Below are 19658 nucleotides of genomic sequence, written 5' to 3'. Positions count from 1 at the left end.
TCTTTAAGGTAAATAAGATCTAGTGGTGTAAAATTTCTTTTCTTGTGCCTGAGATATTAGTAAAACCTTTTTAATGCCTTAATTTTTTGTTAAATTTGCTCTAGGTCACTTGTGGCATGACTTTTTATTGACATTTTCCATTTAGGTTTTTTTCACATTAAGTAGAATTTTAATTCACTAGAATCTAAATGGAAATTATTATGAATTAATTACCTATGAATTTATCAATGAAACCATTTATCTATGGTTTTACCTTATTACAGGTCATTTAGTCTTTAATTGGCTTTTGAGATTTCAATCAATAAAGTTACAATTTTTTTTTTTAAGGGTACAGCTGGACCATGGTGAAAGAGATGGAATATATATGTAATGAACTAAGTCAGCCTGTAACGTTCCCTGTCAGAGCAGCATTAGTCAGGCAGTCTTGTTCTCAGTTACTTTGGCTGTTAAAGAAATCAAACAGGTATGTAATAGTTTAACAATATAATATGTGCATGTGAGTGGGTATGAGAGACAGAGATAGAGAGGGCATGAAAACTGATTATGTAAGGACAGTGTGTATGAGAGAAAGGTAGATGGAAAAGGAATGAAAATTGATGATGTAAGTGCACATACTCTCGCCAGATTGGAGCTCCTTGATGAACCTTAACTTACTTAACATTGTATATTTTACCCCTATTCCTCACAAAAGATTTTGTGCATAGTGGGTGCCAATAAATGTTAGCTGTCTTTTTATTTATTATTATTAAACTTTAAGTTCTGGGATACATGTGCAGCACATGCAGGTTTATTATAAAGGTATACACTTGCCATGGTGGTTTTCTGCAGTCATCAATCCATCATCTATATTAGGTATTTCTCCTAATACTATCCCTCCCCTAGCCCCCCACCCCTTGAAAGGCCCTGGTGTGTGATGTTCTCCTCCCTGTGTCCATGTGTTCTCATTGGTCAACTCCCACTTATAAGTGAGAACATGCAGTGTTTGATTTTCTGTTCCTGTCTTAGTTTGCTGACTGATGGTTTCAAGTGTCATCCATGTCTCTGCAAAGGACATGGACTCATCTTCTTTTATGATGTATATTTATTTATAGTGTATATGTGCCATATTGTCTATCACTGATGGGCATTTGGGTTGGTTCCAAGTCTTTGCTATTGTGAATATTGCTGCAATAAACATACATGTACATGCATCTTTATAGTAGAATAACTTATGATCCTTTGGCTATATACCCAGTAATGGGATTTCTGGGTCAAATGGTATCTCTGGTTCTAGATCCTTGAGGAATTGCCACACTGTCTTTCAAAATGATTGAACTAATTTATACTCCGACCAACAGTGTAAAAGTATCCCTATTTCTCCACATCCTCTCCAGCATGTTATTTCCTGACTTTTTAATATCGCTATTCTAGCTGGTGTGAGATAGTATCTCATTGTGGTTTTGATTCACATGTCTCTAGTGACCAGTGATGATGAGCTTTTTTCATGTGTTTGCTGGCTGTATGAATGTATTTTGAGGAGTGACTGTTGATATTCTTCACTAACTTTTTGATGAAGTTGCTTGCCTTTTTCTTGTAAATGTGTTTAAGTTCCTTGTAGATTCTGGATATTAGCCCTTTGTCAGATGGGTAGATTGCAAAATTTTCTCCCATTCTGTAGGTTGTCTGTTCAATGCTAATGATAGTTTCTTTTGCTGTGCAGAAGCTCTTTAGTTTAATTAGATCCCATTTGTCAATTTTGGCTTTTGTTGCCATTGCTTTTGGTGTTTTAGTCATGAAGTCTTTGCCCATGCCTATGTCCTGTATGATACTGCCTAGGTTTTCTTATAGGGTTTTTATGGTTTTAGGTTTTAGGTTTAGGTCTTTAATCCCTCTTGAGTTAAGTTTTGAATAAGGTATAAGAAAGGGGTCCAGTTTCAGTTTTCTGCATATGGCTACCAGTTTTCCCAATACCATTTATTATATAGGAAATAATTTCCCTTTGCTTGTTTTTGTCAGATTTGTCAAATATCATTTGGTTGCAGATGTGAGGTGTTATTTCTGAGGCCTCTGTTCTGTTCCCTTGGTCTATATGTCTGTTTTGCTACTAGTACCATCTTGTTTTGGTTACTGTAGCCTTGTAGTATAGTTTGAAGTCAGGTAGCATGATTATCTCCAGCTTTGTTCTTTTTGCTTAGGATTGTCTTGGCTATATGGGCTCTTTTTTCGTTCCTTATGAAATTTAAAGTAGTTTTTTCTAATTCTGTGAAGAATGTTAATGGTAGCTTGATGGGGTAGCATTGAATCTATAAATTACTTTGGGCAGTATGACCATTTTCATGATACTGATTCTTCCTATCTGTGAGCATGGAATGTTTTCCATTTGTTTGTGTCCTCTCTTATTTCCTTCAGCAGTGGTTTATAGTTCCCCTTGAAGAGGTCCTTCACAACCCTTCTAAGTTGTATTCCTAGCTACTTTACTGTCTTTGTAGCAATTGTGAATGGGATTTCACTCATGATTTGGTCTCTGTTTGTCTGTTATTGATGTATAGGAATGCTTGTGATTTTTGCACCTTGATTTCGTGTCCTGAGACTTTGCTAAAGTTGCTTATCAGCTGAAGGAGATTTTGGGCTGAGACTATGGGGTTTTTAAAATATACAATCATGTCATCTGCAAACAGAGACAATTTGACTTTCTCTCTCCTATTTGAATACCCTTTGTTTCTTTCTCTTGCCTGATTGCCCTGGCTAGAACTTCCAATACTATGTTGAATAGGAGTGATTAGAGAGGGCATCCTTGTCTTGTGCCGGTTTTCAAAGAGAATGCTTCCTGTTTTTGCCCATTCAGTATGATATTGCCTGTGGATTTGTCACAAATAGCTCTTATTATTTTGAGATACATTCCATCAGTACCTAGTTTATTGAGAGTTTTTGGCATGAAGAGGTGTTGAATTTTATTGAAGGCCTTCTCTGCATCTATTGAGATAATAATGTAGTTTTTGTCATTGGTTCTGTTTATGTGATGGATTACATTTATTGATTTGCATATGTTGAACCAGCCTTGCATCCCAGGGATGGAGCTGACTTGATCATGGTGGAGAAGCTTTTTGATATACTACTGGATTTGGTTTGCCAGTGTTTTATTGAGGATTTTTGCATCGATGTTCATCAGGGATATTGGCCTGAGACTGTCTTTTTTGGTTGCGTCTCTGCCAGGTCTTGGTATCAGGATGATGCTGGCTTCATAAAATGAGTTAGTGAGGAGTCCCTCTTTTTCTATTGTTTGGAATAGTATCAGAAGAAATGATACCAGCTCTTCTGTACCTCTGGTAGAATTTGGCTGTGAATCTGTCTGGTCCTGGGCTTTTTTTGGTTGATAGGCTATTAATTACTTCCTGAATTTCAGAACTTGTTATTGGTCTATTCAGGGATTTGGCTTCTTCCTGGTTCAGTCTTGGGGGAGTGTATGTATCCTGGATTTTATCCATTTCTTCTAGATTTTATAGTTTATTTGCATACAGGTGTTTATAGTATTCTCTGATGGTAGTTTGTATTTCTGTGGGACCAGTGGTGATACCTCATTATTATTTTTTATTGTGTCTATTTGATTCTTTTCTCTTTTCTTCTTTATTAGTCTGGCTAATTTTGTTAATCTTTTCAAAAAGCCAGATCCTGGATTCATTGATTATTTGAAGAGTTCTTCGTGTCTCTATCTCCATTAGTTCTGCTCTGATCTTAGTTATTTCTTGTCTTCTGCTAGCTTTTGAATTTGTTTGCTGTTGCTTCTCTAGTTTTTTAAATTGTGATGTTAGGGTATTGATTTTAGATCTTTCCTGCTTTTTCCTGCGGGCATTTAGTGCTCTACATTTCCCTCTAAACACTGCTTTAGCTGTGTCCCAGAGATTTTGGTACATTGTGTCTTTGTTCTCGTTGGTTTCAAAGAACTTATTTATTTCTGCCTTAATTTTGTAATTTACCCAGAAGTCATTCTGGAGCAGGTTGTTCAGTTTCCATGTAGTTGTGCAGTTTTGAGTGCGTTTCTTAATCCCAAGTTCTAATTTGATTGTACTGTGGTCTGAGAGACAGTTTGTTATATCCATTCTCTTGCATTTGCTGAAGAGTGTTTTATTTTCAATTGTGTGGTCAATTTTAGAGTAAGTACAATGTGGTGCTGAGAAGAATGTATATTCTGTTGATTTGGGGTGGACAGTTCTGCAGATGTCTATTAGGTCCACTTGGTTTAGAGCTGAGTTCAAGTCCTGAATATTTTGTGAATCTTCTGTCTTACTGATCTAATATTGACATTGGGGTGTTAAGGTCTCCCACTCTTATTGTGTGAGAGTCTAAGTCTCTTTGTAGGTCTCTAAAAACTTGCTTTATGAATCTGGGTGCTCCTGTATTGGGTGCATATATATTTAGGATAGTTAGCTTTTCTTGTTGCATTGATCCCTTTACCATAATGTAATGCCCTTCTTTGTCTTTTTTGACCTTGGTTGGTTTAAAGTCTGTTTTATCAGGGACTAGGATTGCAACCCCTGCTTTTTTTTTTTTTTTTTTCTTTTCTGTTTGCTTGGTAAATATTCCTCCATCCCTTTATTTTGAGCCTTTGTGTGTCTTTGCACATGAGATGGGTCTTCTGAATACAGCACACTGAGCGTCTTTGACGCTTTATCCAATTTGCCAGTCTGTATCTTTTAATTGGGGCATTTAGCCCATTTACATTTATGGTTAATATTGTTATGTGTGAATTTGATCCTGTCATTATGATGTTAGCTGGTTATTTTGCCTGTTAGTTGATGCAGTTTCTTCATAGTATCAATAGTCTTTACAAGTTAGTATGTTTTTTCAGTGGCTGGTACCAGTTTTTCCTTTCTATACTTAGTGCTTCCTTCAGAAGCTCTTGTAAGGCAGGCCTGGAGGTGACAAAATCTCTCAGCATTTGCTTGTTCATAAAGGATTTTATTTCTCCTTTGCTTACAAAGCTTAGTTTGGCTGGATATGAAATTCTAGGTTGAAAATTCCTTTCTTTAAGAATGTTGAATATTGCTCCCCACTCTCTTCTGGCTTGTAGGGTTTCTGCACAGAGATCTGCTGTTAGTCCGATGGGCTTCCCTTTGTAGATAACTCAACCTTTCTCTCTGGCTGCCCTTAACGTTTTTTCCTTCATTTCAGCCTTGGTGAATCTGACAATTACATGTCTTGGGGTTGGTCTTCTCCAGGATTATCTTTGTAGTATTCTCTGTATATCCTGAATTTGAATGTTGACCTCTCTTGCTAGGTTGGGGACATAATAGCCTGAAGAGTGTTTTCCAACTTGGTTCCATTCTCCCTGTCACTTTCAGGTACACCAATCAAATGTCTTTTGGTCTTTTCACATAGTCCCATAGTTCTTGGTAGCTTTGTTCTTTCCTTTTTGTTCTTTTTTCTCTAATCTTATCTTCAAGCTTTATTTTATTAAGTTGATCTTCAATCTCTGATATCCTTTCTTCCACTTGATCGATTCAGCTATTGATACTTATGTATGCTTCACGAAGTTCTTGTGCTGTGTTTTTCAGCTCTATCAGGTCATTTATGTTCTTGTCTAAACTGGTTATTCTAGTTAGCAGTTCCTCTAACCTTTTTCAAGGTTCTTAGCTTCCTTGCATTGAGTTAGAACATGTTCCTTTAGCTTGGAGGAGTTTGTTATTACCCACCTTCTGAAGCCTACTTCTGTCAATTTGTCAAACTCATTCTCAGTCCAGTTTTGTTCCCTTGCTGGCGAGGAGTTGTGATCATTTGGATGAGAAGAGGTGTTCTGATTTTTGGAATTTTCAGCCTTTTGTACTGGTTTTTCCTCATCTTCATGGATTTATTTCCCTTTGGTCTTTGATGTTGGTGATCTTTAGATGGGGTTTTTGTGTAGATGTCCCTTTTGTTGATTTGATGCTATTTCTTTCTGTTAGTTTTTCTTCTAACAGTCAGGCCCCTCTGCTGCAGGTCTGCTGCAGATTGCTGGAGGTCCACTCTAGACCCTGTTTGCCTGGGTATCACCAACAGAGGCTGCAGAACAGCAAAGACTGTTCCTTCCTCTGGGAGCTTCGTCCCAGAAGGGCACCTGCCAGATGCTAGCTGTAGCTCTCCTGTATGAGGTGTCTGTTGACCCCTGCTGGGAGGTATCTCCTCGTCAGGAGGCACAGGGGTCAGGGACCCATTTGAGGAGGCTTTCTGTCCCTTAGCAGAGCTTGAGTGCTGTGCTAGGAGATCTGCTGTTCTCTTCAGAGCCAGTAGGCAGGAAGGTTTAAGTCTGCTGTAGCTGTGCCCACAGCCACCTCTTCCCCTAGGTGCTCTGTCCCAGGGAGATGGGAGTTTTATCTAGAAGCCCCGATTGGGGCTGCTGCCTTTCTTTCAGAGATGCCCTCTCCAGAGAGGAGAAATCTAGAGAGGCAGTCTGGCTACTGGCTAGTTTGAACTTCCTGGGGGTTTTGTGTACACTGTGAGGGGAAGATTGCCTACTCAAGCCTCAGTAATGGTGGATGCCCCGCCCCCCACCAAGCTCAGGTGTCTCAGGTCAACTTCAGACTGCTGTGCTGGCAGTGAGAATTTCAAGCCAGTGGATCTTAGCTTGCTGGGCTCCATGGGGGTGGGATCTGCTAAGCTAGACCACTTGGCTCCCTGGCTTCAGCCACCTTTCCAGGGGAGTGAACGGTTCTGTCTCACTGGCATTCTGGCACCACTGCAGTATGAAAAATACTCTTGAGGCTAGCTCAGTGTCTGCCCAAACGGCCACCCAGTTTTGTGCTTGAAACCCAGGGCCTTGGTGATATAGGCACCCAGAGGAATCTCCTAGTCTGCGGGTTGTGAGGAACATGGGAAAAGTGTAGTATCTAGGCCGGAATGCACTGTTCCTCAGGGCACTGTCCCTCACAGCTTCCCTTGGTTAGGGGAAGGAGTTCCTGAACCCCTTGTGCTTCCTAGATGAGGTGATGCCCCACCCTGTTTCTACTCATCCTCAGTGGGCTGCACCCACTGTCTAACCAGCCCCAATGAGATGAGCTGCGTACCTAAGTTCGAAATTTAGTAATCAGCTGCCTTCAGAGCCGTAGACCCGAGCAGTTCCTATTTGGCCATCTTGCCAGCTACCTCTTAGCTGTCTTTTTCATTATGTTTTATATTCACAAAAAGTTATAAGTGGATAAATTAGCTTCTTTTTCAATTTCATCATCATTTCACAAATCAGCCAGGTGTGGTGGCTCATACCTGTAATGCCAGCATTTTGGAATTAGAGGCAGGAGGGAGGCTGAGGCAGGAGGATTGCTTGAGCCCAGGAGTTTAAGATAAACCTGGGCAATTAAGTGAGACTTTGTCTTTACAAAAAATTAAAAAATTAGCCAATCATGGCAGCATGCACCTGTAGTCTCAGCTACTCAGGAGGCTTAGGTGGGAGCATCGCTTGAACCTGGAAGGCAGAGACTACAGTGAGCCAAGATCATACCACTGTACTCCAGCCTGGGTGACAGAGTGACACCCTATCTCAAAAATCATACTACTTTCAGACATCTTTTTTATATAAAACTTTTAATATGTAATAAAAATTAGTTGGACCACCTATTGAATATTTAAATAAATTATAAAAGTATAGATATTAAAGTTGTTTTTTATTTTTTATTTTTTATTTTTAGTAGATTAGTCAGTAGAACAAACGGAAAAGTTCAGAATCTGTCATGGAGCTTAGTGTAGAAACAAGCTGACCTTTCAGATCACTGGAGCAAGTTCAATAACTGGTTTTAAGACATCAGGCTGTGTAGGAAAAACAAGGCTGACACTTTTGCTTATTCCTTGCTCCAAAATGCTTTCCTGATGAATTAAAGACTTGAACATCAAACAGTAAATGCATAAAGAATATACAAGGGATAATTTCTTAAATATAGTTTCAGAATGGAGAAGACCTTTCTTAGTAGTAAGGTACAAAACCCAGAAGCTGTAAAAGGGATTTTGATACATTTGAATCCATAAAAATGGAAAGTAACTGGTAAAAAGACCCCCAATATATATGTCAGACAAATGTAAAGAATTCCAACAAATAAAGAATTTTTGCAAATTAATCAGAAAAAGGCCCAGTTTAATAATTCACTATGCTGTAGATAGTAGTGGAAGCAGACACTCAGACATTTTTGGCTGGAGTGTAAACTGATCAGCAATCTCCTTGGAGAGAAATTTGGAATATACTCATGAATTTCACTAATGAAGCCATGTCTTACTAATAGAAGTTCACATGAGCACAGAGACATAGGTACAAGGATATGCTGGAACCATTGTTTGTAGTAATAAAAATCTTGAAACATTCTAAATATCTATAGGTCAGACACTGTTGAATACATTATGGTACACCCATATGATGGAATATTATATGTTATAGATAATGCAGTAGACCCTAGGTTTTAATATGGAATGATCTCTAAGATGTATTATTAACTAAATAAGGTGCAGAATGATAGATATAGTATGATTCCATTTGCATGTGGGAAAATTGATGTGTAAAAATATTTATGGATGAATTGAACTTAGAGTAGTTTGAGTCAGTGGCTGCTAGCATTATGCTTACAGAGAAATATTAGATGATACTAGACACTATACCAGTCAGATTCTTAGTTACAGTTATGGGGCAACTCTCATTGTTAAAGTATGCTGTGATGCTATTTGACATTCTCTTTTTGCAAACACGTTTATTTATTAACTCTGCCTCTAGTTTTGTTTGTTTTCATTAGTATCAGAGAAGTGCACTGAAATCAAAGAGCATATTGTATTAATTTTTAAAAGATTATTGAAATTAAAGCATTAAATTTAATTAAAATTTTAAATTCTCTTGAAAACGCTAGAATTTTTGAGAATATATCTTCTTACTCCCTGTTTGAGAAACATTTACAATATTGATGGACTCTATATTCTTGGAGACATAGTACTCAGATAATCATGTGCAAAAGTACCATAAGACTATGGCTACATTTATGAGAGAATTCAGCCCAGCCTGTATTCCATTTGGCTGTATTTTAAGTTTTATTTTTAATGATGTCACACTGATTTTCACATAGTCATGTGTGTGATAAGAGCACCTAAAATCTATTCTCTTAGCAAATTTTTCAAATACAACAATATTAACTGTAGTCCTCATACTGTCCATTAGATCTCTAGACTTATTATCCTGTGTAACTGCAAGTTCATCCACTTGTTATTTTTTAAAGATAACCTATTTACTCTCATTTTACTGGCTTTGAGAATTATATTCATTCTCCAAAATTCTGGAGTTTGCTTGTTTTTCTAATTATTCTGTAGAAAAAAAATCTACCGAACATTATTGTTAGTCCTGCAGACCTGGAAGTGCTTATATTTGAGATAGAAAGGAAAAGTACATTTTTTTAAAAATTTGCACTGAAGTATTTATGTAGGCTGTACTTTTTATGGTAAAAGCAATGTAGGCTGATATTAGTGTTTCAGATAATAAAATCTGGATAATATGGTTCTACTTTAAAAGACTGAAGGTTAGAATGTCTTTATGATGGACCCAGGTGTTTTAATTTTGCTTCCAATAATTTTCTTATAATTTGATGTTCATGTGATTGCATGAAGACAGCAACCTTGTTTATCTTGATCATCCACAAATCTTTAGCATGTAAAACAATGCCTAGCACATCATAGGAATTTAATAGTTGTTAAATGGAAAAAACAAATGTATACAGGTACTATTTCATCACAGAGGGCATTAGAAGCCTGTACTTTCTGGAGAACTAGTTTTGGTGTTTAAATACAAAAGTAGTTGGCCAGGCATGGTGGCTCAAGCCTGTAATCCCAGCACTTTGGGGGGCTAAGGCGGATGGATCACAAGGTCAGGAGTTCAAGACCAGCCTGGCCAAGATGGTGAAACCCTGTCTCTACTAAAAGTACAAAGATTAGATGGGTGCGGCGGTGGATGCTGGTAATCCCAGTACTTGGAAGACTGAGGCAGGAGAATTGCTTGAACCCAGGAGGCGGAAGTTGTAGTGAGCCAACCATTGCACTCCAGCTTAGGCAACAAGAGTGAAACTTCATCTGAAAAAAACAAAAACAAAAATAGTTATAAAAGGCAACATTCAGCAAAGAATCTTAGAGGTTATTTTAGTTGCTCTGATGTCAAGTGCCGCCTAAATCACCTTGTGATGTGCTCTAATGTAATTAGTAATATGAATAATATATTACAAAGAGGAGTAGCTTCTAAAGAAAGAATGACTATAAGCTTCCTGAGGCCTCCCTGGAAGCCAAGCAGATGTCAGCACATTTTCCTGTAAAGCCTGCAGAACTGTGAGTCAATTAAACCTCTTTTCTTTGTAGATTACCTAGTCTCAGTTTTTTTTATAGCGAGGCAAGAACAGCCTAATACGCTGTGCCTCTGGTTTGCTGAAACGTAGTGTTCATTTCACAGGTTTTTGTTGTTACCATTATGATTGTTCTCCTTAAGCTTTTTATGGTTTCCAAGATTGGGACTAAGCCTCTGCCATGCTCCTCTGTTTGAACTGCAAGTCCTTATGATGTGTACGTAATGATATAGAGAGCAGAGAGTCAACGCTTATGTGTTTGTTTGCCTAAGACTGAAAAAGAAGACCTCAACATATCAGCAGAGCTGTTCTTTGAACAGGCATGCTGTCAAGAACTGAAACTTCACCATGGTTCATGGGTGTGACAGCAGAATAGATTCACCAACTACTTAAATTAGAAGCAAAACGGGATTGGCAGTTCATCATTTGTTGAGTTCCCTGACACAGAAATATTGTAATAGTGTCCTGTTTCAAATAGCTCTCTTGACGTTGCAAGATTGATTCAGGCACAATTGCTTGACTCAAAATGAGTTTCCTGTTTAAAGGTGGGGTATTGCTATCTTCTTAGAAGCATTGTTTCTCTAGAAGCTACTCCTCTTTGTAATATATTATTCATATTACTAATTACATTAGAGCACATCACAGGGTGATTTAGGTGGCACTTGACACCAGAGTAACTAAAATAACCTCTAGGACTCTCTGCTTAATGCTGCCTTTTATAACTGTTTTTGTATGTAAACACCAAAACTACTTGTCCAGAAAGTACAGGCTTCTAATGCCCTTTGTGATGAAATAGCACCTGTATGCATATATATATGAAGGCTTATACTAGGTGTATTTATATGACCTGTATATACTAGGAGTATATATATATGTGCTATATATATAGAGAGAGTGCATGTACATATATATGAAGGCTATAGATTTCTGTATGCAGTCATCCTTCAGTATATGTGGAGGATTGGTTCCAGGATGCTCAGTGTATATCAAAATTGTCTCATACTGAAGTTCCCAAGTTGTTCCCATGGGATTTGAGCACACAGAAAATTAGCCTCCTTATATCCACATTTCACATCCTGTGAATACGCTCTTTGCATTCTCATTTGGTTGAGAAAAATCAGCATATCAATGGACTCACTCAGTTCAAGCCTGTGTTGTTCAAGAGTCAACTATATTGATACAAATATTGTGTCTAAATCTATATCCTAAATTCTCCCACCATTTGTAATAGTCTTTAAATTGATTTTCTAAGCAAAAAATTATACTCTCATTAGCTATGTGTGGTGGCACACACCTGTAATCCCAGCTACTCAGGAGCCTGAGGCAGGAGAATTGCTTGAACCCAGGAGGTGAAGGTTGTTGCAGTGAGCTGAGATTGTGTCACTGCACTCCAGCCCGGGCATCAGAGCAAGACTCCGTCTCAAAACAAAAAAAGAAAAATTATAGTCCCTTTGAATAATGTTAATTTGACCTCTTTCAACTTCTGTGTCTCTATTTTTTTTATGGTGGTTAATACTTCTAGAATAGTGATTCTCAAGATATTACTGGTAGGGGTGATTTGGCTCTCCAGCAGACAATGCCTGAGGACATTTTGGTTGTCACACCAAAAGATGAGGGGTGGGGGCAGGGATTCTACGGAACAGCTAGTGGTAGAGTCCGGGGGTACTGCTGTAGACATGCTATATTGCACGGGACAGCTCCCATAGTAAAGAATTACCTAGCTGAAATGTCAATAGTAAAGACTGAGGACTCTAGAACAGTGTTAGATAATATTGCTAATAGTGCCCAAACATCCTTACCTTTAACACCAAAACTTTTAGTATTCTGAAAAGATTGTCTAAAGAAGTACAGTCATCTATCGCTTTAAGATGAGGATACATTCTCAGGAACTTTTCACTGGGTCAGCCGAGCCCAGTGACTCAGGCCTGTAATCTCAGCACTTAGGGAGTCCGAGGTAGCTGGATCATTTGAGGTCAGGAGTTCAAGACCAGCCTAGCCAACATAGTGAAAACCCGTCTCTATTAAAAATACAAAAATTAGCTGGGTATGGTGGCACACATCTGTAATCTCAGCTACTCAGGAGGCTGAGGCAGGAGAATCACTTGAAGCTGGGAGGCAGAGGTTGTAATGAACCGAGATCACGCCACTGCACTCCAGCCTGGGTGGCAGAGCAAGACTCAAAAAAAAAAAAAAAAAAAAAAAGGTTTTTTTTCCATTAGCTTATTTTGTCATTGTTTGAACATCATAGGATGTACTTATACAAACCTAAATTGCCTACACCTAGGCTGTATGATGTAATCATTTGCTTTTAGGCTATAAACTTGTACAGCATATTATTATATTGAATACTGTAGCTAAGTGTTACAGAGTAGTATCTGTGTATATAAACATATCTAACCATAGAAAATGTACAGTAAAAATATGATATAAAAGATAAAATAAATGGCACACCTGCGTAGGGCATTTACCGTGAAAGGAGCTTATAGGACTGGAATTGTCAGTGAGTGAGTGTTAGCTAATGTGAAGGCCTACAGCATTACTGTACACTACTGTAGACTTTATAAACTGTATACTTGGGCTATACTAAATTTATTTAAAATTTCTTTTTAACCTTAGCTTATGCTAATATTTTTACTTGATAAGCTTTTTCTAAACAAACCTTTTTGACTCTTTAGTAATAACACTTAGCTTAAAACACAAACACCTTGTATAGCTGTACAAAAATATTTCCTTTCTTTATATCCTTATTCTATAAGCTTTTTCTATTTTTTTAACTTGTTACTTTAAAAAACTTTTAACATATTTTTATTAAAAACTAACACACAAAAACTATACTTCCAGGAATTGTTTCTATAATTCACTACTAGAAAAGTTTTCTCTGAATGAGTAGAGTGCTGAAATAATGGGTTATAAGATAGTATTTGCAAGCCTCATGGTAGCCCAAACCAAAAACCGTACAGCAGATATGTAAAAAGTAACAAGCAAGAAACTAAATCTTATCACTGGAGAAAATCACCTTCACTAAAAGGAAGACAGGAGGAAAAGAAGGAAGGAAGGCAAGACCAGAAAACAAATAAAAACCTGGCAGGGGTAAGTCCTTACTTATCAATAATAATATTGAACATAAGTGGACTAAATTCTCTAATCAAAAGCAGAGTGATTGGATTAAAAAAAAAACAAGACTCATCTGTTGGTTACTAGGAACATACTTCACCTGTGAAGACACACATAGACTAAAAAGAAAGGGATGGAAAAAGATATTCCATGCCAATGGAAACCAAAAAAGAGCAGGAGTAGCTGTACTTACATCAGACAAAATAAATTTCAACACAAAAAAATTAGCTCAGTGTGGTGGTATGTGCCTGTAATCCCAGCTGCTCAGGAGGCTGAAGTGGAGGCCACAGTGATTGCACCACTGTACTCCAGCCTGAGCAACAAAGTAAGACCCTGTCTCAAAAACAAAACAAAACAAAACAGATTTCAACACAAAAACTAAGAGACTAAGAAGATAACTATATAATGATAAAGGGGTCAGTTCAGCAAGAGGATATAACAATTGTAAATATTTATGAACCCAACTGGAGCACCCAGATATATAAAGCAAATATTATTAGATCTATAAACAGATAAATTCCAATACAATAATATCTGGAGAATTCCACACCCCACTTTCAGCATTGGACAGATCTTCCAGATAGAAAATCAGTAGAGAAATATGGGACTTAAACTGCACTGTAGAGCAAATGGATCTAATAAATATTTACAGAACATTTCATCCAACAGCTGCAGAATACACATTCTTTTTCTCAGCACATGGATCATTCTCCAGGGTAGACCATACGTTAGATCACAAAACAAGTCCAAAAACATCAAGCATCTTCTTTGACCACAATGGAATAAAACCAGAAATCAATAATGAGGAATTTTGAAAACTATACAGATACATGGAAATTAAACAATGTGCTCCTGAATGGCTAGTCAATGAAGAAATTAAGAAGGAAATTGAAAAATTTATTGAAACAAATGGTAATAGACACACAACATACCAAAACCTAGCAGATACAGCAAAAGCCATAGTAAGATGGAAGTTTATAGCTCTAAGTGCTTACATCAAAAATTTTTAAAACTTCAAATAACCTAACAATGCGTCTTAAAAACTGGAAAAGCAAGAGCAAACCAAATCCAAAATTAGTAAAGACAGTAAATAATAAAGATCAGGCGGGCACAGTTGCTCACACCTGTAATCCCAGCACTTTGGGAGGCTGAGGCAGGCGGATCACATGAGATCAGGAAGATAAGCCTGGCAAAACCCTGTCTCTACTAAAAATACAAAAAATACCAAAAAGGCTGAGGCAGGCAGATCACCTGAGATCAGAAGACCAACAAGGTGAAACTGTGTCTGTACTAAAAATACAAGAATTAGCCGAGCATTGTGGTGCACACTGTAATCCCAGCTACTTGGGAGGGTGAGGCAGGAAAATCACTTGAACCCAGGTGGCAGAGGTTGCAATGAGTTGAGATCATGCCACTGCACTCCAGTCTGAGCAATAGAGTGAGACTCCATCTCAAGAAAGAAAGAAAAAAAAACTATAGGTCAATGTTACTGATGAAAATTGATGCAAAAATCCTCAGCAAAATACTAGCAAACTGAATGCACCAATACATTAAAAAGATCATTCATCATGACCAAGTGGGATTTATCTGAGGCGTCCAAGGATGGTTCAACACATGTAAATCAATCACTGTGAGACATCATATCAACTGAATGAAGGACAAAAACCATGTGATCATTTAAATTGATGCAGAAAAATCACTGTGCAAAATTCAACATCCATTTGTGCTAAAAACCCACAAAAAACTAGATATGGAAGAAACATGCCTCAACATAATAAAAACTGTATACAGCAGACCCACAGCTAGTATTATGCTGAATGGGAAAAAATGGAAAGCCTTTTTTCTAAGGCCAAGAACAAGACATGGTTGCCCACTTTCACCACTGTTACTTAACATAGCACCAGAAGTCCTAGGTAGAGCAGTCAGACAAGAGAGATATATAAAGGACATCCACATTGGAAAGGAAAAAGTTAAATTATCCTTGTTTTCAGATGATACGATCTTATATTTGGAAAAACCTAAAGATTCCACAAAACTATTAGAACTGATAAACAAATTTAGTAAAGTTGCAGGATACAAAATCAGCATACAAAAATTCCTAACATTTCTATATGCCAACAGTGAACAATTAAAAAAGAAATCAGAAAAGTGATCCCACTTACAGTAGCCACAAACAAAATTAGATACCTAGGAATTAACCAAAGAAGTGAAAGGCTTAAATCTAAGACCTCAAACTATGAAACTACCACAAGAAATCACTGGGGAAACCCTCTAAGACATTGGTCTGAGCGAAGATTTCTTCAGTAATACTCCGCAAGCAAGGCAAGCAAAGCATAAATGGACAAATGGGATCACATCAAGTCATAAAGCTGCCCAGCGAAGGAAATGGTCAAAAAAGTAAAGAGACAATGTACAGAATGGGAGAGAATATTTGCAAACTACCCATCTAACAAGGGATTAAAAACTAGAATAATAAGGAGCTCAAACAACTCAACTGGAAAAAATCTAATAATCTGATTTTAAATGGGCAAAAGATTTGAATAGACATTTCTGAAGAAAAGACATACAGATGGCAAACAAGCATATGAAAAGGTGCTCAAGATCACTGATTATCAGGGAGATGCAAATCAAAACTATGATGAGATATCATCGCACCCCAGTTAAAATGACTTTTATCCAAAAGACAGGCAATAAATGCTAGCCAGGATGTGGAGAAAAGGGAACCCTTGTATGCTGTTGGTATGAGGGCTTTAGTTTTTTAAGGAAAAAAGTATACATAGAGCTACCATGTAATCCAGAAACCCCACTGCTGGGTATGTAAACAAAAAAAGGAAATCGGCGTATCCGAGATATGTCTGTACTTCCATGTTTGTTGAAGCACTATTCACAGTAGCCAAGATTTGAAAGCAGCCAAAGTATTCTTTCATCAACAGATGAATAGATTAAAGTATATATATATGGTACTTATATACAATGGGATATATTCAGCCATAAAAAAGAATGGGATCCTGTCATTTGCAACAACATGGATGGAACTGGAGATCATTATGTTAAGTGAAATAAGCCAGGCACAGAAAGACAAACATCACATGTTCTCATTTATTTGAGCATTCTAAAAATTGGAGCAATTGAACCTAAGGTGATAGAGAGTAGAAGGTTGGTTTACCGGACGCTGGAATAGGTGGTGGTGGTGGGTGTTGGGGGAGATGTGAATAGTTAATGGATATGAAAAAATATTTGAATGAATAAAGCCCAGTATGTGATGCACAACAGGGTGACTATTGTTCATTTAATTGTACATTTGAAAATAACTAGAAGAGTATAATTGGATTGTTTGTAACACAAAGGATAAATACTTGAGGGGATGGGAACCCCATTTTTCAAGTGATTATTATTACATGCCTATATCAAAACATCTCATGTACCCCATAAATATATATACCTACAATGTACCCACTAAAGTTAAAAATAAGTGAGCCTCTACCCACTTTCCAGTTCCTGTTGCTCCTGGACTAATCAGCCTTGCTGATCCCTTCAGCCTTCTGGGCAGGGTGAGAGGAAAAAGTGGACCTCTTGAGCAGCATGCCTCATGGGTAGTGAAGCTAGGTACTTACTACACTCCTGCTTTTCCTCATAGGAGAATACACAGGCCAAGGAGGTCTTTGTTGGCACTGAACTGTGATGCCTTAGAGGAGGGGTAATATGGGTAAAGTGAAATGTTTTACCTTCTTTAATGTGTCTGTTCTCAGATTTTGTGTGTGTGTGTTCTCCAGTGTAGTAGCAGAGCCTTTCCACTGGACTCCTGGGTTTCCACAAAGGTACTTCTGTCTATATAAGTAGCTTTCAAAATCAGTGTTTCAGTGGGGTATTCGAGGGATAGAAACTTCTATTCTGCGGTGTTACTTATGTTACATGTCTTCCTGTTAGAACACATTGACTATAACTCAGAGCGAAACTCTGTCTCAAGAAAAAAAAAGTATTTTAAATTTAATTTTTCAAAGAAGAAAATTAGTTCAAAAACTGAATAAAGACTTACACTGTGAAAAGCCTTTTGCTCATCTGCCCAGTTTTCCTGCCCAATGTCACTAACTATAGTTGTTACTTTCTTTATACATGTAAGAGTAAATGTAAATATAGTGTCTTAATTTCCCCTCCTTTTCCTTTTTATTTTTATTTTATTTATTTATTTATTTATTTATTTATTTATTTAGGGATGGAATCTTGCTCTGTTGCCCAGGCTGGAGTGCAGTGGTGCAATCTCAGCTCACTGCAACCTCTGCTTCCTGGGTTCAAGCAATTCTCATGCCTCAGTCTCCCTAGTAGCTGGGATTGCAGGAGCCCACCACCACACCTGACTAATTTTTTTTTATTTTTAGTGGAGACAGGGTTTTGCTACGTTGGCCAGGCTGGTCTTGAATGCCTGACCTCAAGTGATCCACCCACCTTGGCCTCCAGAGCACTGGGATTACAGGTGTGAGCTACCGCACCTGGTCCCCTTCCTTTTTAAAACAAAAGATAGCATGTTATACACCTTGCTCCTTGGTTTTGTTCTTTTCTTTGATTTTTTTTCCTTTTCCTTCCCTTTTCTCTTTTTAGCTTTATGCATTGTGAAGCTCTTTCTGAAGTAAACTTTCTTGTTTTTCTTTCCTAGGTGCATGATATTTATGTATGTATTATAATTGACTTAACCAACCGCCTTTTGATGGGCATTTAGCATAGTTCTAATATTTGATACTACAATGTTGCCATGAATAACCTTATTAGTGTGTTATTTTGCATATGTGCAAATAAATGTCATCTCCAGCTCTTAAAGTATTTTTATCTATTTCCTCACCCACCTTCATAGTTTTTGCTTTTAAAATGTTCATTATAGACTATTTATCTATTCATATCTATTGTGTCATCACTAAGAATGATACCTTTACCACAGTGTTCTTGATCTTATTTAATGATTTTTTTTTTTTTTTTTTTACAAATAGTCAAGCATGTTGTCTTCTTTTTGTTTGCTTTGAGTAACTTTGCCCTATCTTTTATTTGAAAATTAACTTTATGGCATTTTGCTTTTTTACTTTTTTTTTTTTTTTTTTTGATACAGTCTCACTCTGTAGCCTCAGCTGGAGTGCAGTGGGTGATCACGGCTCACTGCAACCCCCGCCTCTGGATCTCAGGCGATTCCCATGCCTCATCCTCCCAAGTTGCTGGGATGACAGGCACGCACCACCACATCTTGCTAATTTTTTGTATTTTATTAGAGGCGGGGTTTTACCATGTTGCCCAGGGTGGTCTTGAACTCCTGAGCTTAGGCAGTCCACCCACCTGGCCTCCTAAAGTGCTAGGATTACAAGCTGAGCCACCGCACCTGGGCTTTTTTTTTTTTTAATACTGTCTTTTGTAGGGTTGATTTACGGTTATTTTTGTTTTAAATTTACAGAAAAAATCACAAAAACTACCACATCTCCTTCACCCAAATTCCCCAATTCTTAACATTTTCCTGCATTTGTCCATTATTTCTCTCCAGATATATAATTTTCTATTTATGTTTTTCTGGATGAGCTTATTATCCTTAAGTATTCCAGAGGATACCATCCCAAAGGACTCACTTCTGTATTACCACCGTCCAGCCTCCCTCAGGAAGTCAGCGTTGATACAACACTAGCATACAGGGCACCAACCCCATTCAGATTTCACCAACCATTGCAACAATACCACTTTTTCCCTTCTGATCCAGAAAACTCTCCAAGAACATGCACTGAATGTAGTTATCATGTCTCCTCAGTCTCCTTCACTCTGTAATCATTCCCATTTCATTCTCTGTTAGGTACTTAACAATCTTAAAGATCATGGCCACTTGAAGGGAGAGGGGATTATGATAGAGCAGTGACACCATGGTGCTTCTTCAGCTGCTGGCCATGTTCTATTTATTTGTTTTGATTACACTGGCATTCACTTTATAATAATCTGATAAAAATTCTATTTATGTTATATGTGCTGCTTTTTTTAAAATCAAAACCACAATCAGAAGAATTATGTGCTTTTTTCTATGTGTGTTATTTCACAATAAAGAAAATTAAAAAATGAAGTTTGAGAATTGATATCAATGAATACAATTTACCCTCAGGCAATTTTTTTTTTCCATTTCAGTCTAAATACAATGAAGTGAATATTAAGAGGCAAAATAATAGTGGGAAGCTCTTCTTTTAATCTGAATGCTTATAACCATGCCTTTTTCTAAAGGTTTGTCAC

At 37.5% G+C, this 19658-nt stretch overlaps 1 protein-coding gene across 4 annotated transcripts in view; it reads left to right on the top strand.

The window, feature by feature from the left end:
• The window catches only part of FAM151B (family with sequence similarity 151 member B), a 69259-nt gene that overhangs the window by 41546 nt on the left and 8055 nt on the right, over nucleotides 1-19658 (top strand). For 3 of the 4 annotated variants that reach the window (XM_074384313.1, XM_074384314.1, XM_074384315.1), the window contains 2 exons: nucleotides 328-463; nucleotides 17165-17233. In XM_074384313.1, the coding sequence (XP_074240414.1) occupies nucleotides 328-463; nucleotides 17165-17233 (205 nt within the window). The remainder of the gene's footprint in view (nucleotides 1-327; nucleotides 464-17164; nucleotides 17234-19658) is intronic. The other variant, XM_039459892.2, reaches the window with a different exon arrangement.

Source organism: Saimiri boliviensis, chromosome 1 (assembly GCF_048565385.1).
Source record: "Saimiri boliviensis isolate mSaiBol1 chromosome 1, mSaiBol1.pri, whole genome shotgun sequence".
NCBI lineage: Eukaryota > Metazoa > Chordata > Mammalia > Primates > Cebidae > Saimiri > Saimiri boliviensis.
Note: the sequence above shows the minus strand (reverse complement) of the source record. Positions and strands in the feature narration are given on the sequence as shown.